General features: G+C 40.0%; 1 protein-coding gene across 16 annotated transcripts in view; it reads left to right on the top strand.

Moving 5' to 3' along the window:
* Positions 1–20,524, top strand: part of dlg2 (discs, large homolog 2 (Drosophila)) — a 256,794-nt gene that overhangs the window by 74,889 nt on the left and 161,381 nt on the right. For 2 of the 16 annotated variants that reach the window (XM_049592551.1, XM_049592549.1), the window contains exon 1: positions 3,076–3,368. The exons of the other annotated variants lie outside the window; for them this stretch is intronic. In XM_049592551.1, coding sequence (XP_049448508.1) covers positions 3,327–3,368 — 42 coding nt within the window. In that variant the 5' untranslated portion in view covers positions 3,076–3,326. Of the gene's footprint in view, positions 1–3,075; positions 3,369–20,524 lie in introns of those variants that run through there. 16 annotated transcript variants of the gene reach the window in all.

Genomic DNA, 20,524 nt, shown 5'->3' with positions numbered 1-20,524 from the left:
CTTTTATCAGTTTATTCTTGTTTCTTTATTCGTATGTTGCACAGTGTTGTTTGATATACATCAAGTATATGTATAATAAATCCACTTTGTTGCCTAAAGCTACCTCAGGTGACCTCAGGTGTGAGCTAACTGCAAAGTTAATGTGGCATTAAGACAAGCTGAGCCAGGTGCTGCAGCTGCTATATAACACTGAAATCATTTGACATCTAGATATACAGTACCTTCATTGCTCTGTCAGGCTGTTCATTGTGGCTTAATCACAGATATAACAGTGGTCACGAGTTTCAATTGAGCTGCACTTGTGTTGTCAGTAAGTACGTGGGGTATAACGGTACACTACTGTATTCATATCCTGGTATAGGAGTCATGGGTCAGTGCAAAAAAAAAAAAAAAAAAACATGTTGATGGATCATTTCTTTTCATTTAATTTGAAAAGACAGTAGTGCAAGTGTCAAAGACAGACAGTGTTCTTGTAGGGGACTGAGGTAGTGTTTTGCCTGCTGGCAACTTTGGTAAACTATTTTCTAGGGATGAGCGAGAACACCATTATCTGTATCTGTGTCTGTATCTGTTTAACCAACTAAATTATCTGTACTCAAAATAGTGGGTGGGGCCTTATCAGAAGTTATTTTAAGTCTGAAATAAAAAATGTGATCAGAAGTTGCTATATCCTTTGAAAACGATTTACAGAAGAATCTCACAATTTTGCTTCAGATTATTTTTGATCACACCTACGAGATTAAACACAGCTACCCAAATGCGAATTTTCCTTTATCAGGAGCACAGATATTGACACATTTTACTCGTATTGTACTCTTACATTATCTGTACTAAGGTACAGTGCAAGATAATGTAATGTAGAAACAGTATTTCCAAATCTCTACTGATGATCAGAGTTCTGCTGTCACATGTAATATACTGTTAGTTTGCCCAAACCTACTCATTATTACATTTTACAGAAATATAATCAATTCTTCAGACATTAGTGGAGCTGTTTTTTTATGTTGGGGGAGGTGGGGTGCCTCCAATTTATCACTCTGTGGGAAACCCTGCTGATAATACTTATACAATTAAAAACAATAATAGAAATGTAATGTAAACACTGTAGATATTGTGAAGCAAAGGAAACAGAGAATTCACCTTCTCTGTAAACTCAATTCCTTTTCCGTCAGTCCCGTCATCTCCTGCTGTTTCTGTCAGTCTTTTATTGAGAGCCTCCTTTGTTTTGCATTTCTCTGCTGGATTCACAGCCTCACATTTTAAGACAGAAACAGTCATTAGCATTGTTAAAATCTGCTCTGAGATCACAGGGTGATACAACAGGACTTGACTGTTTAAACCTTTCAACTCAAAGGAGACACCAGCGTCCTTGGCCAACATTACCGTCTTTCAGAGGCTGTTGCGAGCTGAGTTTTAAAGCCAGAGTAAGTAGAAAAAAGAAGATACCCAATCACATCATTATTTTTTGTGGTGTTCCTCAAGGTCATGGTGCCTTAATGTGGTATTTTGGAGGACCTTTTGAGTATTTTTATCAATTCTTGGGTGGTCACAAATGCTTAAATGTAGCACCAAATCTGTGTAACAAATTGTATCAACCCAAAAAATGCTGCAGCAACTTAAAAAAGATAAATGAGCATGGGAATGCCCATCATGTACTTCCACCATTATGTTCTATGCCCCTATACACTCTAAACCTTCATAGTTGAAATAGGTGCCAAACCAAAACACAGTGTTGATTATGTATTCATAACTAGAAAAACTTGACACAGTGCTGAGCTGCATGTCAAATTAATGTTTAGCTTCTCTGCTTTCAGATGATGTGTACCACTTCCATGTGGCATATACTGTTGACCTGCTGTCTCCCCCTAAAAATTCTCAAACCCTCCTGAAAAACAGACAAAATGTGTCTGTATTAAGGAGGGATGGAGCAGAAGAGGTTAATCACACAACAGAGATGAGTCATTAACAGTAGTTCCTGCTAGTGTGTGTTTGCTCAGTGTTGCATAAAGTTGTAGCCCATAATGCTTGTGTGTATTTTTCCAAAAGGGCAACAGTATGTACAGTAGACAGAACTTTCATTCATTCATTCATCTTCTAACCGCTTCATCCTCTTGAGGGTCGCGTGGGGGCTGGAGCCTATCCCAGCTGACATTGGGTGAGAGGCAGGGTACACCCTGGACAGGTCGCCAGACTATCGCAGGGCTGACACATAGAGACAAACAACCATTCACGCTCACATTCACACCTACGGACAATTTGGAGTTATCAATTAACCTAGTCCCCAGTCTGCATGTCTTTGGACTGTGGGAGGAAGCCGGAGTGCCCGGAGAGAACCCACGCTGACACGGGCAGAACATGCAAACTCCGCACAGAAGGGCTCCCACGCCCGGGATCAAACTGGCAACCCTCTTGCTGTGAGGCGAGAGTGCTAACCACCACAACACCGTGCCGCCCCTAGACAGAACTGCTCAATATTAATTTATTTCTTCTCTTCTTTAATATTCTTTAATATCTTTCAGTGTTTTAAGTTTTAGGTTTTACTCTCTCTCTGTTGAAACCTGCATTAGTGAGGTTTTGCTCTTTTGCTAGTGTTTTTCTTCAGAGCACCGTGGTAGTGACAGTGGAATATTGCTTGTTATGTAATGCTCTGTGTGCGTATGTGTGTGTGTGTGTGTGTGTGTGTGTGTGTGTGTGTGTGTGAGAGAGAGAGAGAGAGAAACAGTAAGTGTGTATAAGGTGAGAAAAAAGATATTTCATCCAAGATGGTGTGCTGGAAATAAAAATACTCCACTTACTGATACACACACACACACACACACACACACACACACACACACACACACACACACACACACACACACACCACTCATACAGTATGCCAAACATTATTCACATCACATTCTCACATCTTAGTGGACACACACTACCATCTGTCCTATTTTTCCTCTGATCTTCCTTTAATTCCCAGCATTTCTTGCACATGTTGATCACACTCCACCAGCAGACTTTTCTCCGTTTGCTTTCTTCTTCTTTGTGCGAGGCACACATTTTCACTCCCCCCTCTTGACAGTTGGGTCCCGCCTGCTTGCCTGTGAGCTGCGATGGAGCTTTGCATCAAGTGAAAGCTGTTTTTTATTGGTGCTTTAAATTTCCCCACAGAAGAAGTGATCTTGCCACCTCAGTGTGGTACAATCAGAGGAGTATTTCTCACACTCAGGGATGCTACCAGCTTCATCTCATCTGCTTCATTATTTGCTTTTTTTCTAATCCTTGAGGAACATTTAGCAGCTATCCCCCGACTCCATTCATGTTACTACAACACTGCCATGTTTTTTGCATGCTACTGTGGTCTGAGATCAGACATGCAGGTAAGGGACTTCCAGGAGTGTGTGTGTCTATGTGTGTATGAAGGGGGATGTGCATGTGATTACACGTGAAGCCTGAGTGGAGGAAAACTTATGGGTCTGTAGCACAAGTGGTACTTTACCTACTTATTTATTTTTCTGCATGTGTGTTTACCAGCTCTCTTGTTATATAAGTCTGTAGACTGTGTGAGTACAGTTGCCTAACAGCAGAGCTTGTATGAAAACCATCCTTTTTTTTGTCCTGTCCAAACTGCCTTGCTTTTTAACAATGCTGATGTGATGATACTGTTCGATCATTTTTATTCAAGCTACAACAGTTGTACTTTAAACCCATCTGCACAAATATGTGTCCTGTAGTCAGCTCCCCTTCGACCTTGGCTGATACAGGAGTCAATGCAACCTGCTAAGTGGGCTTAGCGTAAGCTTTGATCACTCACTACTGCAAAAGCTCAATGGAATTAGCTGCCAGCCTAACAACAGATAGTGCATTATACTATTCCATGGTAGGGGTGCACAGTCGCTGTCATGAAATAAAAGACTCTTACATCAGGGTGTAATGAGTGGACAGAAATGTACGATATCAGGCTATATACTGGTGTGCAGCACGTGATCTTTATTTGCATTCGTGGTGTGTTTCATATCAGCAATAGCATGACTCATATTGCTGCTTATCCAGCCCTCAAGACACCATTGCAATTAATCTGATTTTTATCCTCTGTCACTGTGTACTGATCAAGCGGGAACTGGTTTATAAAAACGGAATAAATAGACTAAACTGATTTTAGATTCTGACTCAAAACATATGTGGATGTTACGGTGAGAAAATGTGTCAAAATCTAGACCACATCAGTTCTGGCTTTGATTCTCAAAGCTTAATGACACTTCGAGGGAATGAACAAGCACAGACTAACATGTAATATATTCATTCATTCAATCAGTGATGTAGGTGCAGACATTTCCAGTCGCTTCTCTGTCAGCTCCACTAAATTTGTGCTAAACTTATAATACCTTGTCTATTTTGCAAGTTCTGGTGGTGCTTTTTGTGGTTGGCTTTGGGTGGTGGTGGTGGTGTGTGGCTGCAGGTCACTCATTGGGATGTGAAAATTAAGTCACCAGTCTGTAAACTTTCCCTCTCGGTTAGCTGATAGCTGCTACCCAGCCAGATTGAAGTTTTCAAATGCAAACATCAGTAAACATCAAGGAAAAGATGAAGAAGGATGAGCACCAGCTGAAGTAGCATCCTACTAGCCATTATACAGGCATTGGAAATAAGTGGATTTTTTTTAGGAAGTCTGATATCCTTTGGATCACAGAAACTTGGCTAAATCCTGGACAGTACTATTCAAGCAAGATATCTGCTGAACCCACAGAGCAGAGGACTCTGGCAAGAGGAGAGGAGGCATGTGCTTTACGGTGAATAAGGGCTGGTGTGACGGTGGGAATGTGAGGTGCTATCCTGTTCCTGCTGTGGATCACTGCTATACGCCATTCAGAGGCAGCTGCAGCGCAACGTTGCCCACGTTCGGGATAAGCGGCCATATGGCTGTCTTATTGAGGTCGGGCTTGTGAACAGTTAAATCATTCCACAACCAGAAATCATGGATTACCAGAACCATCTGGAAACATGGACAGTTATAAAGCAGTAGCCAACAATGTTAAGAAGATGCAAAAAAGTACAACCCACACTGAGAGCATGCAAACTCCACACGGAGGGGCCCCAGCCGGACAGTGGGTTCAAACCCGGGACCCTCTTACTATGAGGCGACAACGCTGGCCACTGCGCAGCTGTGCCTGTGCCACCCCTGTAATATATGTTGTAATATATTTATTTATTCATTCATTTTCTGTAAACGCTTATCCTGGTACAGGGTAATGGACGGGCTGGAGCTTGTCCCACTGGGCGAGAGGCTGGGTACAGCCTGGACAGGTTGCCAGACTTTCACGGGGCTGACACATAGAGACAACCATTAACACTCACATTCACACCTGTGGGCTATTATGTTAAGTATAAAAAACCTTATAAGGAAATGTTGCATCAGCATGATGCGTTTGCATTAATCTCTTAAACAGCTAATGTCAGCTAAACAGAGCTCCTGAAAATAGAATGTAAATTGACGCCATGCTCAAACATGACAACATGAATACATATTGTTACGGTGATGAGAATTTGAAAACATCCCACCTTTCCTGGCTGTGTAAATATAGTTACAGAATCATATATGTACACCAATGGGTGTATTGTGGGAGTATTTCTCAAGCGTCTTAGCATCACTCCTGAAATCTCTCCTGAAGTTGAAGCTGGAAGGTAACCTAGGACTAAAATACTCCTACATCAGAGTAGGACTTGAAACTTCCTACACTGACTTTCAACAGGAGAAACAACTCCTGAAAGAAAAGTGTGATATTGAGGAGTTTTGACACCCAGAGTTTCAAAGTAGAAATTAAAATGACATATTGTAATTTTTCCCCACAGCTGTAGCTTGGAGTCAGTTTTCCAAAAATAGCACTGTAGCTCTTACTGTATATGTACAAGGAAATGGCTGAGGTATTGGAGCAAAATATATACCAGAATTATTTCATAGCTTAAATGTCATACTAATTTCCAATTTGCCATTTTCAACATAGGTTGTAAGTACACAGCAAGAACTGTAAGTGTATTGATAAATAAAAATGTATTTTCATTTGCATTCGTTATCCAAGTCAGTTCATCTAAACACATTGTTTTATTATACTTACAATATAACCTCATCTTACACACAATGCACTGATGTTACACTGTAAATACGTTTTTATAGACAACCATAAATCTCGTCTTCCACTGCTTTCCTTTCAGCTTCGCCTCCTGCTAACTTACAGATGGGAGAAATAATTTTTGTTATGTCATACAGTGTTAAATGGTAAATCCATCATTTGGCCTTGGAAAAGTGATCGTCAGTCATGGCTTTGCAGAGATCCTTTACCACAATTAAGCCTGTGACATCTTGGGGAATGTGACTGTGTTTAAATAACAGTTTTGGTCCGCCCTCCCTGAGGACACAGTAGCCGAAGCGCTTTAAGAGCCAAGCTTGGTTTATCACTGTAAAAACTGTAGCAGAGAGCATGGCAATTGTTCAGTTTTTGTCAAAACAATATTGTTTAATAAGCTCATTGTTCACACACCTCCCAAATCATCTGTTCTCCTACGGATTGTTTTTGTCTGGATGCCAGCTGCTGGCAGCCCCTGACAGTTTAGGACACCTCTGGGACTCTGCTATATATTGGCAAAGATGGGAATAATTATAAAGTTAATCAAATGCCTTTACTTCTTATACTAAAAATAGGACCCAAACTGCATCGCTCTTAAACAGAGCATGAGATATAGTTAATAAAGAAGATTGTGCCTGTCTTTATGATTGGAAATAAGGTGGAAGTTATTGACAGCTAAGATGAATGAACCTGTAGAGAGGCAGTGGTGACATTTCCATGTGGTTTAAAGGGAACCACAGCTGATGTGTTAGATGGATTAGCTTCATCTGGTTTGGTTGGCAGTTTGGTTTTGTTGTGCAGACACACAATCATTACGTCCCTGGCAGCCCAACAAGACCTGACAAATACAAGTATGAGTGTAGACTTTACACCTAATTTGGTTTAATGCTGCAATGGTGGCTGATGACTCAGCACAGTTACCAAGTTCTCCATTCCTTTGCCTTTGTTGTCTGCCTCCCTCCACAGCAGAGGGGCTAGACTCAGCAATGTTCCCATTCCTACTCCCTGCCTCCCTCTTCACTTTCTAAACTGTCCCTCCATGAGCGTTCTCTGTGATCAATAATTGATTGATCCATTGGCTCTGTTTTGCAGTGATTTCTGCTCATACCCACATAAATCAGTAATGCTGTTCAGGATACAGATGTTATTAATTTTTGTACTGTGTTTTCCCCCTTTTGTGCACTGTGTAGGGTTCAACATTAATTATTATTATTTTTCAACTTGCTGATACAAGCAAGTGACTTGCTAGATTAACAAGCCAGACAAGGCATTTTACCTGCCCCTGGAAGTTGGACTGTCCTTATTTTTGTTGAGCCCTACTGTGGTATCTGACCTGCGGGTAAAAGGCCCTGTAAGGCATGCTGCATAATGCATTACAAGTTGATATGGAATTAAAGAGCTTCATTCAGACACACTGACATCTGATACACTTGTAAAGCAAACACTGTAGCATTTGTTCTACATTAAAACATCTATATTTTATTATGTATATTAAGGAAATTGTGCTCTAGCGTAAGGATCGACTGATCATGAGCCTGGACAATTATCAGACGTGATAATCAGTATTTATTTGATGATCAGCATTTTTTCATCCAACAGCTGACAAAATAAATGAATTGAAAATGCTCTGCTGCCTCTCTTTATCTGCAGTCTCTAGTTTGTTGCACAAGTAATAACCTATGAGCTCTGTAGGCCGCTGTGTCACAGACAGAGGCAGACTGGAGCTGGTGTAAACAGCAAGTGGAGCTGTGTATCGAATGTAAGAAAGCAGATATTACTTAAGTTGTTAAACATTGCAATAATAGGATATAATAAAGTTGCAAAAACAGGTGGTAAAGTTCTGTTGTTGACTGGCTATGTACAGCCAAAAGATGTGACGAGTTTATCATAGTCTATAACCTATAAACAAAGTTGCTAACTGACAGCACAGACATTTTATACACCAGACATATGTAACGCAGACTCGCCGATGTATATTCAGCCCCTGATGGACCCATTCATGCGTCAGAATTTTGTTTGTCATTTGCAGGAAAAGTCTGCTTATTTATGCAATGTAAAATATCATAGGCTTATGCTAATGTATTTTTTGGGGGAAAAAAAGGTCCCACAAAAGAGATTTGTTTTGTCTGTGAACCATAGGACTTGAATTTAGCGGAATATTTTGTACTTTGGTTTTATGTTGTCGCCATTAAGCCACATTTTATGTGTCTTTTATGTGTGTTAGTCGAATCAATTAAACTTTACTGCAGTTCACAGAAAGTCAACTCAGCGGCATAGAAAACCCACCACCAACTAGCAATTTGGAGGTGTAATTGCAGAGTGGATAAAACATATCAGCACCACAGAAGGCAGGCTGCAAGACATGCAAAGAAGATGGAAGAGCATTGGCTCTCGTTTTAAAGATAATGTGGAAAACTTCTCTTTTAAACACAGTTTGTGTTCTTCAGAATTTTGACAGTAAGATTGTCATTTTTTCGGTTCCAAATGTCAGTTATCTGTCTCCTCGATGACTAACTAATAATGGGTATCACAATCTGCGCTGGAAAAAAATCCAGCAGTTTATCCCTACTGTGGACTGCAATTTGACATTAGTTATTTGCACTCCACAATTTAACTACATGCGACTTGACCTCAGCAGTCTGACCATACAATGTTTCAAGGTAAATGTAATCTATGAAACACCTTTTATAATGCATTTGTTAGTTTATACTAATATAAATTCAGGCTACTGCCCATAGAAGTGGAACTGAGCATGAGATTTCAGAGGCATTCCTAGTTCTTTCCACAGATAAGCTGCTAAATGTCTGTCAGTTTGTGAAGCCTGTCTGTTATAGTGGTGATAGTAGAAATGTTTTTTGGTACACTTCAAACAGTGTCATAGCACTTGACAGAGAGACCAAAGAGCCTCATATTTACTTTTTAGAAAGAGCTGAGAGATTGCTGCACAGTTGGAGGGATCAGTGGTGTATGTATTCCAGCTTTTCTGTGGCCAGGCTGCAGGGCTCACAGTCATCACAGTGATGCAAATAAACTTGTCAAGTAATGTGTACGTAGCAATAATCAGCACCATACCTTACATCACAGCAATCTTTAGGAAGAATTAGTCCTTACCATAATATATATGCACGTAAATGGCAGGCAGGGGTACTTTAATCCGTCTCATAAATACTGTATGACACAAGTATAGCATCATGAGTCTTTTTCATTTCATCTTAAGGATTCAGGATTTATGTTTAGGAAATAAAGACTGCAGCATTTCAGTGCAGTAGTTTCATAGTTAATGGTTTTGTACAGGCAGTTTAAAGCATTTTGCTAAGTTCACAGATTTATTGTAATCATGGTAAGGTGGAGCTAAGTTAAGGAAACAAAACCACTTAGTTAAGGAAAGATTGCACTCTTAAATAGCTATAGAAAAAGTCAGACATAAACTGAAGAATGACAGAGGATGCAGACACTGGTCATAAATGTAATCATTTTTACAAATGAGTAGTATAAATGCAATTAATATTAAGTGATAACATGATACGCAGGGTATGCATTGAGATAAATAATGAGTTTGTTTCAGTCACAGCACATAAACTCAGATTGTTAAAGCTTCTTTTCTGTTGAACTGTGTTGAACTACTTTAAAAGTGTGTTGCAGACATTCCCAGAGGTGAAAGCATTGTTTGAAGTGAAGTAAAAACCCGTACTGTAGCTCAGGGCAGACACTCTTTGAAGTTTAGTTTGGGGTAAATATTTAAACTCGCTCTGTTTTTTAAACACAGTCTGGCTGAGAGGATCATTGTTTATCATATGAAAACAAATTTAAAAGAGATGCTGGAGCTCATACCATCATACAGACCACATATCATCATGATTGATGCAAGATGAATTGTGAGTACACAAAGAGACCTCTGTGCAAGATTGCTCATGTGGTATCATATATTGCTAACTAGCAGGAGGGCTTTTTAAAGTTTTTACACTAGCTTGAAGAGCAGAGAACCCCTTATCACAGCTGTCATTATAGATGATGAGCTGAATCTGAATCTGAGTTGCCATATACTAAGTTACTAATGACAATATTCCTGGTGCCATTTTTATGTATTTTTGTTGTTGTAGGTGTGCCTGCTTTCTATGGGAATTTTTATCCATTTTAAGATTTTATTGCTTTGACTGAAAACCAGGCACATCCTTACAAGTTTGGCAGCTCTTATCATTCATTGCAGTCTGCTTTTGTTTTTTTCTTCCTGTTTTTAGGGGTTGAAGCCCACCTACTGTCTTTGTGCTGTATTATTATCTTCTTAATATATGTTTGTGCAAATTCTTGTAAGATGGTAAATCGTACACACCTTGTTTGCCAATGCTGCCCAAGAAATATGACCCCAATCAGCCTGATGGGGGAGCAGTAATAAAAGGTCAAAATTTTGAATACCAAAAAGTCATAACTTTTACGTGTGAGTCTGATTTAGTTGTAAATTGTTACAGACGTGCCTATTTACACTCCACAAATATGCCTCAAGAACCATTAAAGTCCACCAAACTAGACTTTCTGCCATTTTGAATTGAAAAAAAAAAAAAAAAAAAACATTTCTGACATCTCCTTCTAAAACATACAGTAGGTCCAGTTTGTACCATATTTTCTGTGGATCATAAAGGGACCAAGCTTATGAAAGGTTATCAAAAGCTTGTTGATATCTCATTGTGTTTTCCAGATGTTGACCCGTAAACTTTAAAAGGGCTTGGCTTAGAACATGAATAAACTTAATGCTACATCTGTTGGGCCAATTATCACGAAACTTGCAGGACAAGTACACATTAGTATGAAAAATGAAACTATCATAAACTGTTCGTCCCATAATTACAAAACTCACAGGATCTTCATAACAATGTTGAACTTCTTCTTTCGGCTGCTCCCTTTAGGGGTCACCACAGCGAATCTTCTGCCTCCATCTAACCCTATCCTCTGCATCCTCTTCTCTCACACCAACTGACTTCATGTCCTCTTTCACTACATCCATAAATGTCCTCCTTGGTCTTCCTCTAGGCCTCTTGCCTGGCAGTTCCAACCAAAGCATCCTTCTACCGATATATTCACTATCCCCCCTCTGAACATGTCCAAACCATCTCAGTCTGGCCCCTCTGACTTTATCTCCAAAACATCTAACATGAGCTGTCTCTCTGATGTACTTATTCCTGATCCTATCCATCCTTGTCACTCCCAAAGAGAAACTCAACATCTTTATCTCCACTACCTCTAGCTCTGCTGCCTTCAGTGCCACCGTCTCTAAACCACATCCCTGGTCTCACCACCATCTTGTACATCCTTCCTTTTAATCTTGCTGGTACTTTTCTATCACACATCACACCTGACATTTTTCTCCACTTGTTCCAACCTGCTTGCACACATTTCTTCACTTCTTTTCCACACTCTCCATTGCTCTGGGCTTTTGACCCTAAGTAGTTAAAATTCTCCACCTTCTTTATTTCTACTCCCTGTAACCTCACCGTTCCACTTGGGTCCTTCTCATTCACACACATGTATTCTGTCTTGCTACAACTAATCTTCATTCCTCTCCTTTCCAGGGCATACCTCCACCTCTCTAGATTTTCCTCCACCTGCTCCCTGCTCTCACTACAGATCACAGTGTCATCTGCAAACATCATAGTCCATGGAGATTCCTGTCTAACCTCATCTGTCAACCTGTCCATCACCATGACAAACAAGAAGGGGCTCAGAGCTGAGCAGCACACCTCACCACTGTCCTACAGCTCTTATACATGTCCTGCACAACTCAAACATACTTCTCTGCCACTCCAGACTTCCTCATACAATACCACAGCTCCTCTCTCGGCTCATAACAATGTTGAACCACTTGTGTAAAATAATTTTGGTATGCTTAACTTTTTCTTTTACGTGCTCCAGCACATAATTCAGATGCACCCAAATTTTTTCATCGCACCTGATGGTACCACAATAATACATTGTAAGTGTGATGCTTTTTGTCAGTTCTCATACTCAATAGTAATTTCTTAACACATTATGATTGTACAGGGCTGTATGTTCACTTTTTTCCACATAGCACTGGTGGTACAGAGGGTAAAAGTTTTGTAGGACAGGCCACAAAGTTGTCCCACAAGAATAAAATAATCAAATGCGTCCATTGTAGTTTGAGAAGAGAAAGAGAGACAGAGACTTTGACCGAAGTCAATCTACAACTTTTTGGTTTATAGGGCTGACCTAAATGCTCTGAAGCTTCGATTGTTACCATGGTAATCAGTGTCAAAATCAGTATTTGAATGCTTTGTTTTCTATACGACTACTCCAAAAATGCCAAATAGCCCAAAAATTAACAAATGGTAATCTAACATAATTCAGCATGCATCAGCTTTAATTATGAATTATTCTCACACACGGACATTTACACTTAGTGATTGGCCTAGTTTTGTGACTCCAACAATTCAAATCCCATCTGGAATAGTTTCAAAACATTCAGAGATGACCCACAAAAAGTTGAGTGTCAGATATGCCAAAGAAACTAACATATCACAGATCTACAATGAGCTTGGAAAATCACCCTGAAACTATAAGTAACAGCTGAGCTGTTTTGCAAACTTCTTTTTTTCTAGCTGTTATGGCTAATGTTGTTGCAACCTGCAAGAGGCTAATTGTCACATTATTTTATATGCAACAACTGAAAACTGATGTTTCAAAAACTGTCCATTGTCTCGTACTGGCCCAACCCCCACCTCTATAAGCTTTGATTAATTACAAATATTTCTCAACAAAGTTTGGATGCCCCAAACTTGGTATTCGAGACAGCCCTACTGGTTTTTCAGTGAGGGAACTACACTGCAGAGTGACAGGTGACTCACATGACCAGGTCCACATTATATACGTATGACGTGTGAAATGTCTGTATCGTCACAGTGTTTCGTTCACGTTCTTATTCTTTTCTTGTTGTTGGAGGTCACTTGAAGACATTGCTAAAGATTAGGACATTGCTATAATTGTGATTAATTTGTGAAAAAAGATAGATTATAGGAAATATTACTGATAGCACCTTCAACATTACCTAAGAGTCACAGTAGCCTGTATTGTATTATTTTCTGTATACTTCACATTCACTGTACTGTGTTTACCTCATGTGTGTGTATATGCACACCTGATGCAGACCAGTTTCCCACAAAATGCTTCTGTGAAGCTGTGAAGCTTTGGCAGCTTTCATCCAGTGTAAAATATCTTCAGCAACAAACCAAATCAGTGTTCACTGCAGTGTGTGGTTTCTCTGCTTAGGCAATGTGCTATGAAGCTGAAAAGAACAAATAAACTTTCTGGCCTCAGTTGGGATGGAGTGGTCACTTGTTGTTTGAATGTAGTTGATATTTAGTCACTCTTCTCAGGCTGAAAGAATTCCCGAAAATGCTCTGTTCCATTTTGGTGTTGTGGTTGCAAGCGTCTTAGCATTTTTTTTGCTGCTGGACAATGATGTTGCTTTGTAACACCAGTACTGTGTGTGTTGACTGTTTTTCTTTCCCTTTCTGCTTTTCCAAAATTATTTTAATGTTCATATAGTTCACTTTTTTATTTTTGTCTTCACTGCACAAACAGGGAAGAGTGAATACAATACAACTTTTGCTGGCAAGTTTCACCTAAAAGCAGAGCAGATGGTATTTACAAGTTTTGGTAGAGTTTTCCATTCTACCAACATCATGAAGATCCAATTTGCTGTCACCCATCTGCTGACACGGTATGAATGCAGCATTAGGTTGTACTTTTTTTACATCAGACTGATACCAATAAGCAGACAATGCAGCCGCTTACACTTTGTACAAGATGTGCCTTGGCCAGTTTACAAGCTGTCACTCCTGTGCTTTCATTAAAAACAGAATCTTTCCAAGCTCTTCTCCCACAGAATAACAAAACCATCCAAACTTGTGCTCACAGTCACCGATTTGAATGTTCGCATACTTGTCTTTCTGTTTGTAGTCAAACTTTTTTGTGTTCTGTGGTGTGTGTGTCACATTGTGTAGTCTCCGTGCTGCAGCAGAGTCTGTCCACCTTGTGGTTCCCTCTTGGCTGATCTCCCTACAGCGGGGCGGGGTGTGGGAGGGAACTTGTTTGCCGCAGTTACCGATGCAGCGATGGGGAAGCAATTCATTGCTGTCCCACAACACTGAAAACGCTCACACACATTCACACACACACACAGACCGGCACAATGAGCAGCCAGTCTGAGTGCTGCCAGAGAGCAGGCAGTAGTTTGAAGAGAGCACTTCCCAGCTAGGGAGATAGCAGGTTGAATCTCCACACACACACACACACAGACACACACAATCAAACAGACCTCTTCATGCACAGGCATGCAGGAGGAGAAGGAAAAGAGCGTGGAGGTAAGGAAAGACTTTAAGGCTGTTCACAGTTTAGTATTTACAAGTGATACGTGGGTAAGAAGGAGAAACTTGAGTTGTTTGTGGGTGTGCGTGTGTGCATAGGCATGTGTACACTGTGTGTGCCAACTCACCCTGCGGTCTGGGGTAATAAGGAGCTTGAACTCTGTTGCAGAAAACTGCAGTCTGTTTTTCATCTAAACCTCACCAGCCCCTCTCTCTGCTGTAGTTTCCTGCTCTCAGTCTTACTGACGTCTTTACACAGTGAGGTTCAACTCCAGGCTCATAGACCCCAGCCTCTGAATCATTCATATACTGTATGTAAATCTCAGGGGTGAGCCACTGTAGACCCTTTTGTGTGCTACTGTCTGCTTTATTTGTGACACAGTTCAGTTCAGTAAAAGCAGGAGATTTTCATCCACTGAACACACACAAAGCAGTCAGTGTTATAATGAGGGATGTTGCTTAGTTGACCGACAGAAAATAAATTTGCATAATCTGTTAATTGCTGAAGCCCTTTGTGGTGTAAAACTACCAAGTGAGGTCTACAGCTCATTACAACAGATTATTTGTTTACTTTCCTCAATACTTTACTACAGTGAATCAGATACTTAAGAGTTATGGATTGATTGCATGTTTTGAAGCATTACATACATTAAGCTCTTGTACTTTAAGATAGAACTTACTCACTATTTTGGATATTTTTAAGCAAAAGATTAATCAGTTATTTGAAGAAATAATTAATAAATAAACAGTAATGAAAACAATGTTGAGATGCAGATCTAGATGTTCTATATACGCTGTATGCTTTAAGTAGTGAGCCGCATCTGGCTCTTTAGCCCCTCTCCAGTGTTTCCCTATGGCTTTGACCAAACATTATCTTGAAATCAGTAACAGTTTTTTTTAACAGTTTAATTTCCATTTGTTATTGTTGTAGGCCTAAAGTGATGTTTACATTATGCCTGGGCGATTGGACGAATACATCGACAATCGGCCATCGAGTGAGTCCGTCATGGTTGGTTTCATTTTTGGCGATTTTTTTTGGGCGATTTTTGTCATTTTATTTTGCTAAATTAATGGTCTGTCTCCACAGAATTCAACTCGGCACATATAGTTCATAATTACTATGTAGAGCACAATTCAAAGTGTGCGCGTATTGGAACTGGCAGCTTCACACTGATTTCCGATGAGTCACAAAACACCTCAGTGATGGCGGAGCTGAAAGTAACGTTAATTCATAAACCAAAAATCACACAATCACATAAAATAATAACGTCCACTCTGTTTTGCCTTTAATGGACAGGACAGAGAGAAGATTGTGAAGTGGGGAGAGAGAGAGTGGGGGGACGACATGCAGCAAAAGGTTGCAAGCCGGAGTTCAACTCGCGACCGCTGCAGCAAGGCATCACCTCTATACATGGGGCGCCGGCACTATCCACTAAGCTACCAACGCCCCAATAATGTCCACTCCCTTTGCCCTGTCTTTATAATAATGCCGTTGAGGACGTGGCAAAAAAAAACTTAAGCTGCTATAGCTGTTCTAAAAGCCTCTCGTAGGCTTATTGCTTGAGTAAATAAATAAAAATAATAATAAATATTGGCTAAACGAAAAACAATGGAAAAATAAAGTGCAAAAATCACATAAAATAATAAAGTCCCTTTGCACTGTCTTTAACTCAAAAAACACAATGTTTTACATATTTTTGGAGAGGAAAACGAGCATGTTAACCTTATCTGGCTTAAGCAAAGTGCACATATAGTTAACAATGTTACCAGCCGTGCTGAACACCCTCTCTGATGGCGTGCTTGTTTCCGGTATGCACAGATATTTCCATGCTATGTTGGACATGAGTGGGCTCGCAATTTTTGCTGCATTCATGTGATGTCGGAAGATCCGAGTTGCCGAGTTGTTTTTCTGACATGAGGTGGCGTTCCTGTGAATTATCCCATTCTGAAAGTCATTTTTAGATTTTTTCCGACATCACATGAATGCAACATCCCCCCTCTTCTTCTTTTTTTTTTTTTTTTTTTCTCCGCCACGCACACAACTGCCGAATATATCAGCAACTGCCGGTTGATGGGCTGATGATGGCCGGTTGGAAATTTTTAACATATCGTCCAACCCTAGCTTATATTCTCCAGTTGTATAATATGTGCAGCCTGCACATAGAATAAAAAAAAGCAAACCCCAGTGGCAGTGGCTAATCTTGAGTCTCACCAGCTAGGCTAGCTATGGATTCCTAATCTATAAAAGGAAAAGTGTCGGAGGAAAACAGACAATTTGATAGTGCTTGGATCAAGTTTTTGCTTTACTGCCAACGCTGCAAAGTCAGAGTACTGAATAAATAAATCATAAATACACCACTGCAGAGGAGCCACCTTGTGCTATATTAATGAATGCTCATTTAGACTTATTAATAATGTTGATGGCTAATTTAGACTTAGGTTGTTACCTCCACTGTAAGGCTCAAAAATGTTTGCGGCTTTAGACAAATTATTATTGTTTTTATTGTTTTTGGCCAAAAATCAACCCAGTCTCACCGCTGGCTCGTCAAATATCATCGCTTGGTCAGTGGCCGGTCAGTCATCAATGCATAGAGGCACCCTTTAGCAGCAGTTTGAGACAACCAGTGCAATGGCCTTTGTTGATGCTCTGAACAACTACTGTAGCATTAAGAGTGAGAAAGTCCATATTGGGCAGACAGGAGGGGAGGTGAATGGGTCAGAAAAACTATTGACCTGCGACCCTGCCGTTTGTGTCCAGTGTGAAACCAAAAGTCAATTGAGTGGTTTTTGTGTTTTGTTTTTTAATGACGATGTAGTGTGCTAGTATGTTTAGCTGCTAGTAATGTACATCATGTGACATTATGTTAAGTTAATAACAAGTGTGCTTATTTAAGCCAAATCTTGAATTTTTTCTAAATCTTACCATGTTTTTTTTTTTCTTCCTAAACCATAACATATTCTTTCCCTGCCCAAACCTCAGGAAGTAAACCTATAGACATTTTTTTTTTTACCTATGAACTAACTTTATTTTGAAGAAGACCGTATGCACTGAATGAGCAGAAACTGTACATTTCGTGTGAAAACCAAAGCTTATTTTGCAAAGAGACCATGAATATTACAAGCAAGATGGGGGAGATGAGTTAAGTTGCAATACAAAGAAATACACTTTATATTAATATAGGACCTGGTTAATTTTCTGATGAGTTCTTCTGGATAGGACATTTTGTTGTTGTCTGATATTGTAAGTCATTGTTCCCTGTGTGTCCTTGCTTGTGTATTCCTGCATGAGGAATTAAGTTATCATACATGTTGCAAAACATCACGAAACACTTCATACACAGCAATTATATCCCAGCGAGGCATTCCCTTGTCAGTGTTGGCAAGCAGCATTCTGTTGTTTTGTTCTTTGAGCAGATTGTACTCAGTGCATAAAATATCAGTTCCAGCCACCACAAAACAACACGTTTGTGATCACAAATCCTCTACTGAAGCTTGTGGCAGCCATTGTCTCATGAGCTGTTACTCAGATGAGGATTTGGATGTACTGTGTTGGGAGACAGGTGTGTGTTTTATCTTGCATGTAGTCCTTGTTTTATGGCTTTAGTGACTTTGTAGTTGGACAGCAGCTGCAGTTTTTGTTGTTTTAGCACCTCACATTTGGTCATCTACTGGGCGTTATGAGTGCTAAACTATGCTTTACTGTATCTGCCCTTTTTTATTAAGAGACCACATAGTACTCATATTAGTTATCTAACAAACATTGGCTGCAGACGTGTTTTTATCTCGACAAATCAGAATAGTTCTGTCTTTTTACAAGCCAGCTGGAGCTGTCTACTTTATGCTCGGAAAAACTGTTTGTGATAATGACTGGAAAAGCCTGTTGACTCCACTTATTATTGTTCCACTGCCTCGCTTTGTGAGAGCCAGTAAAGTGGCCTCCAGCCCATTCATACTGTCTCTCTCTGTCTTCCCTCCCTCTCTCTCTCCCTGGCTCGTCCTTTGTCTTGTCAGAATGCAGGTATTGTTCAGAGGGGAAAGCCCCCCTGTTTCTCTGGACTGGATGTAGGGGAATTTAAGAGGTAGAAATGTGGGGAACAGAGAAAGGTAAGGCAGTTCTCAACTGAAGGGAAGGAGAAAGGAACCAATACCTCAGCTTTTTAGCTGTTTTTGTCTTTTACCAAGGTGGCATAATGAGGAATCACACTCAAGAGGGAGAGTTTTTTGCTTCTTTTGGATTTAATGACTTAATAATAAGCTTTGCAGGATGAAAGTGAAATATTTTGCGAACACGATGTTCCTCTTCGCCCAAGACTAGTGTTAGCAAAGCACAGCACCAATCTCCAGCATTGACAACCAGGGTTTATGCTTCTTCTTTTTTCCACAGCCAATATGGCCATTAATACTCCAGAATTCCCACCATATAGAATAACTACCAGACATGGTGGGTTGCATGCTGCTACAACTACTGTATTTCCATAATTAAAAACCAGTAGTCCACCAATTCATTGAGCCATGCAGCCACTGCATTGTCAACAACACGGCCCTGAAAATATTTCACAATAAAAAGCCTTGAGTAAATAAATGAAGGGATTCTGTCCACAGAACGATTGTCAGACTGCTTTTTTTTTAAATGGAAAAAAGAAAGGTTGAGTTTAGAAAATATATTTATGTATATTTTTATGTCTGTGACAGATGTACACACTGAAACCGTACTGAAAGGCGGTATAATGTCAATATAATTATCAAAGAACCATTTTCTGTCTATTTTGTCTGAGACAGCTGTCTATTTTTACTGAGACAGCGTGGGACACATAGAAAAAATAGGCCAGGCTCCTATTTTTTAGATGTTCCGCAGCTGAGTAGAGGCCAACCCATGCCTAAGTGGTGTTGCTCATGCAGACAGCGTGGCTGCTCTAACCTGTTAACATGGGCACCAGTCTACAGTCAATGTCACTTCAAATATAGCATAGCATTTTGGATAACAATGGCTTTTACCAGGTTGTTCTCGCCTGCAGGAGCAGCCCAGTTGCAAAAAGAAAATGTTGGCATTGTACATTTCTGCAAACCACAAATACATTACATTTACATACTTCATACGTATCATGTCAATGTTTCTTAAGTGACAATATGAGCTGAGTTTGTCATCTGAAGGTAGAGGGGGTGGTTGTTGGCATGTCACCAAGGCGAGATGCCTGCCAGGCTGCAGACCACTGTTTCAGACCAACAAACAATGAAACCGGTTGTGATTTTGCGAGTCTTTGTTGCGTTTCAGCAACTTTTTAGGCACCCATTGGAGGTGTTTTATAGCAACCTATCACTATCACAACAGTGGTTGTAGGTGGATCCTTGCTAAAGCAATACTACCTGTATGCCTGTTGCTATTGTTTTTATGCATATCACTGGAACAACAAAGTCATAAACCCTTAACTGCTTTTTAATACTGCAATAAGGTAAATTAGCATCCAGGATTTGTGCTACATTTTGGCATGATGTGGTACCTTGATTCTGTGAAACGTGTAGGCACACAGGACAGCAGGCATTTCATTAAAATCAGCAAGTGTGAAAGAACATGGTAGCGTTCAGTTGATGCGTTGTCACAGCCACTTGTTAGACCATGTTTATATTGCTCTTGAACAGACATATTTGTAATTGGATCATTAACCTAGTGTGGGGGAAGTGCTATGTGTAAACATCATCTATCAGCTACAGAGTGGGTTCAGTGTACAGTTTGGATTCCACATGCTATCTTTCACTGAGTCACAGGCTCTGTGCTAGTGGAGGTTTCATCTGGAAATTTAATTAATTAATTTCAGTGTAGAAATGCAAAATATGATTGAAATTACATTAGTACTTGGTGTTTGAAATGGTAATAAATCAAAATAGACATGCATATGGATTTGGGATGCAGACACTTAATTCTGACTTTGGGCCTTCTATAACTTTTGTGTTATGTTCTTGCTGGAACATTATTGAATTAGGAATGAATACGAGTCCAGTCATGCATTGGAAGCATTTAGCCTGGTTCTTTAGCTCTCAGAA

The sequence above is a fragment of the Epinephelus fuscoguttatus genome, linkage group LG12 (assembly GCF_011397635.1).
Source record: "Epinephelus fuscoguttatus linkage group LG12, E.fuscoguttatus.final_Chr_v1".
NCBI lineage: Eukaryota > Metazoa > Chordata > Actinopteri > Perciformes > Serranidae > Epinephelus > Epinephelus fuscoguttatus.
Note: the sequence above shows the minus strand (reverse complement) of the source record. Positions and strands in the feature narration are given on the sequence as shown.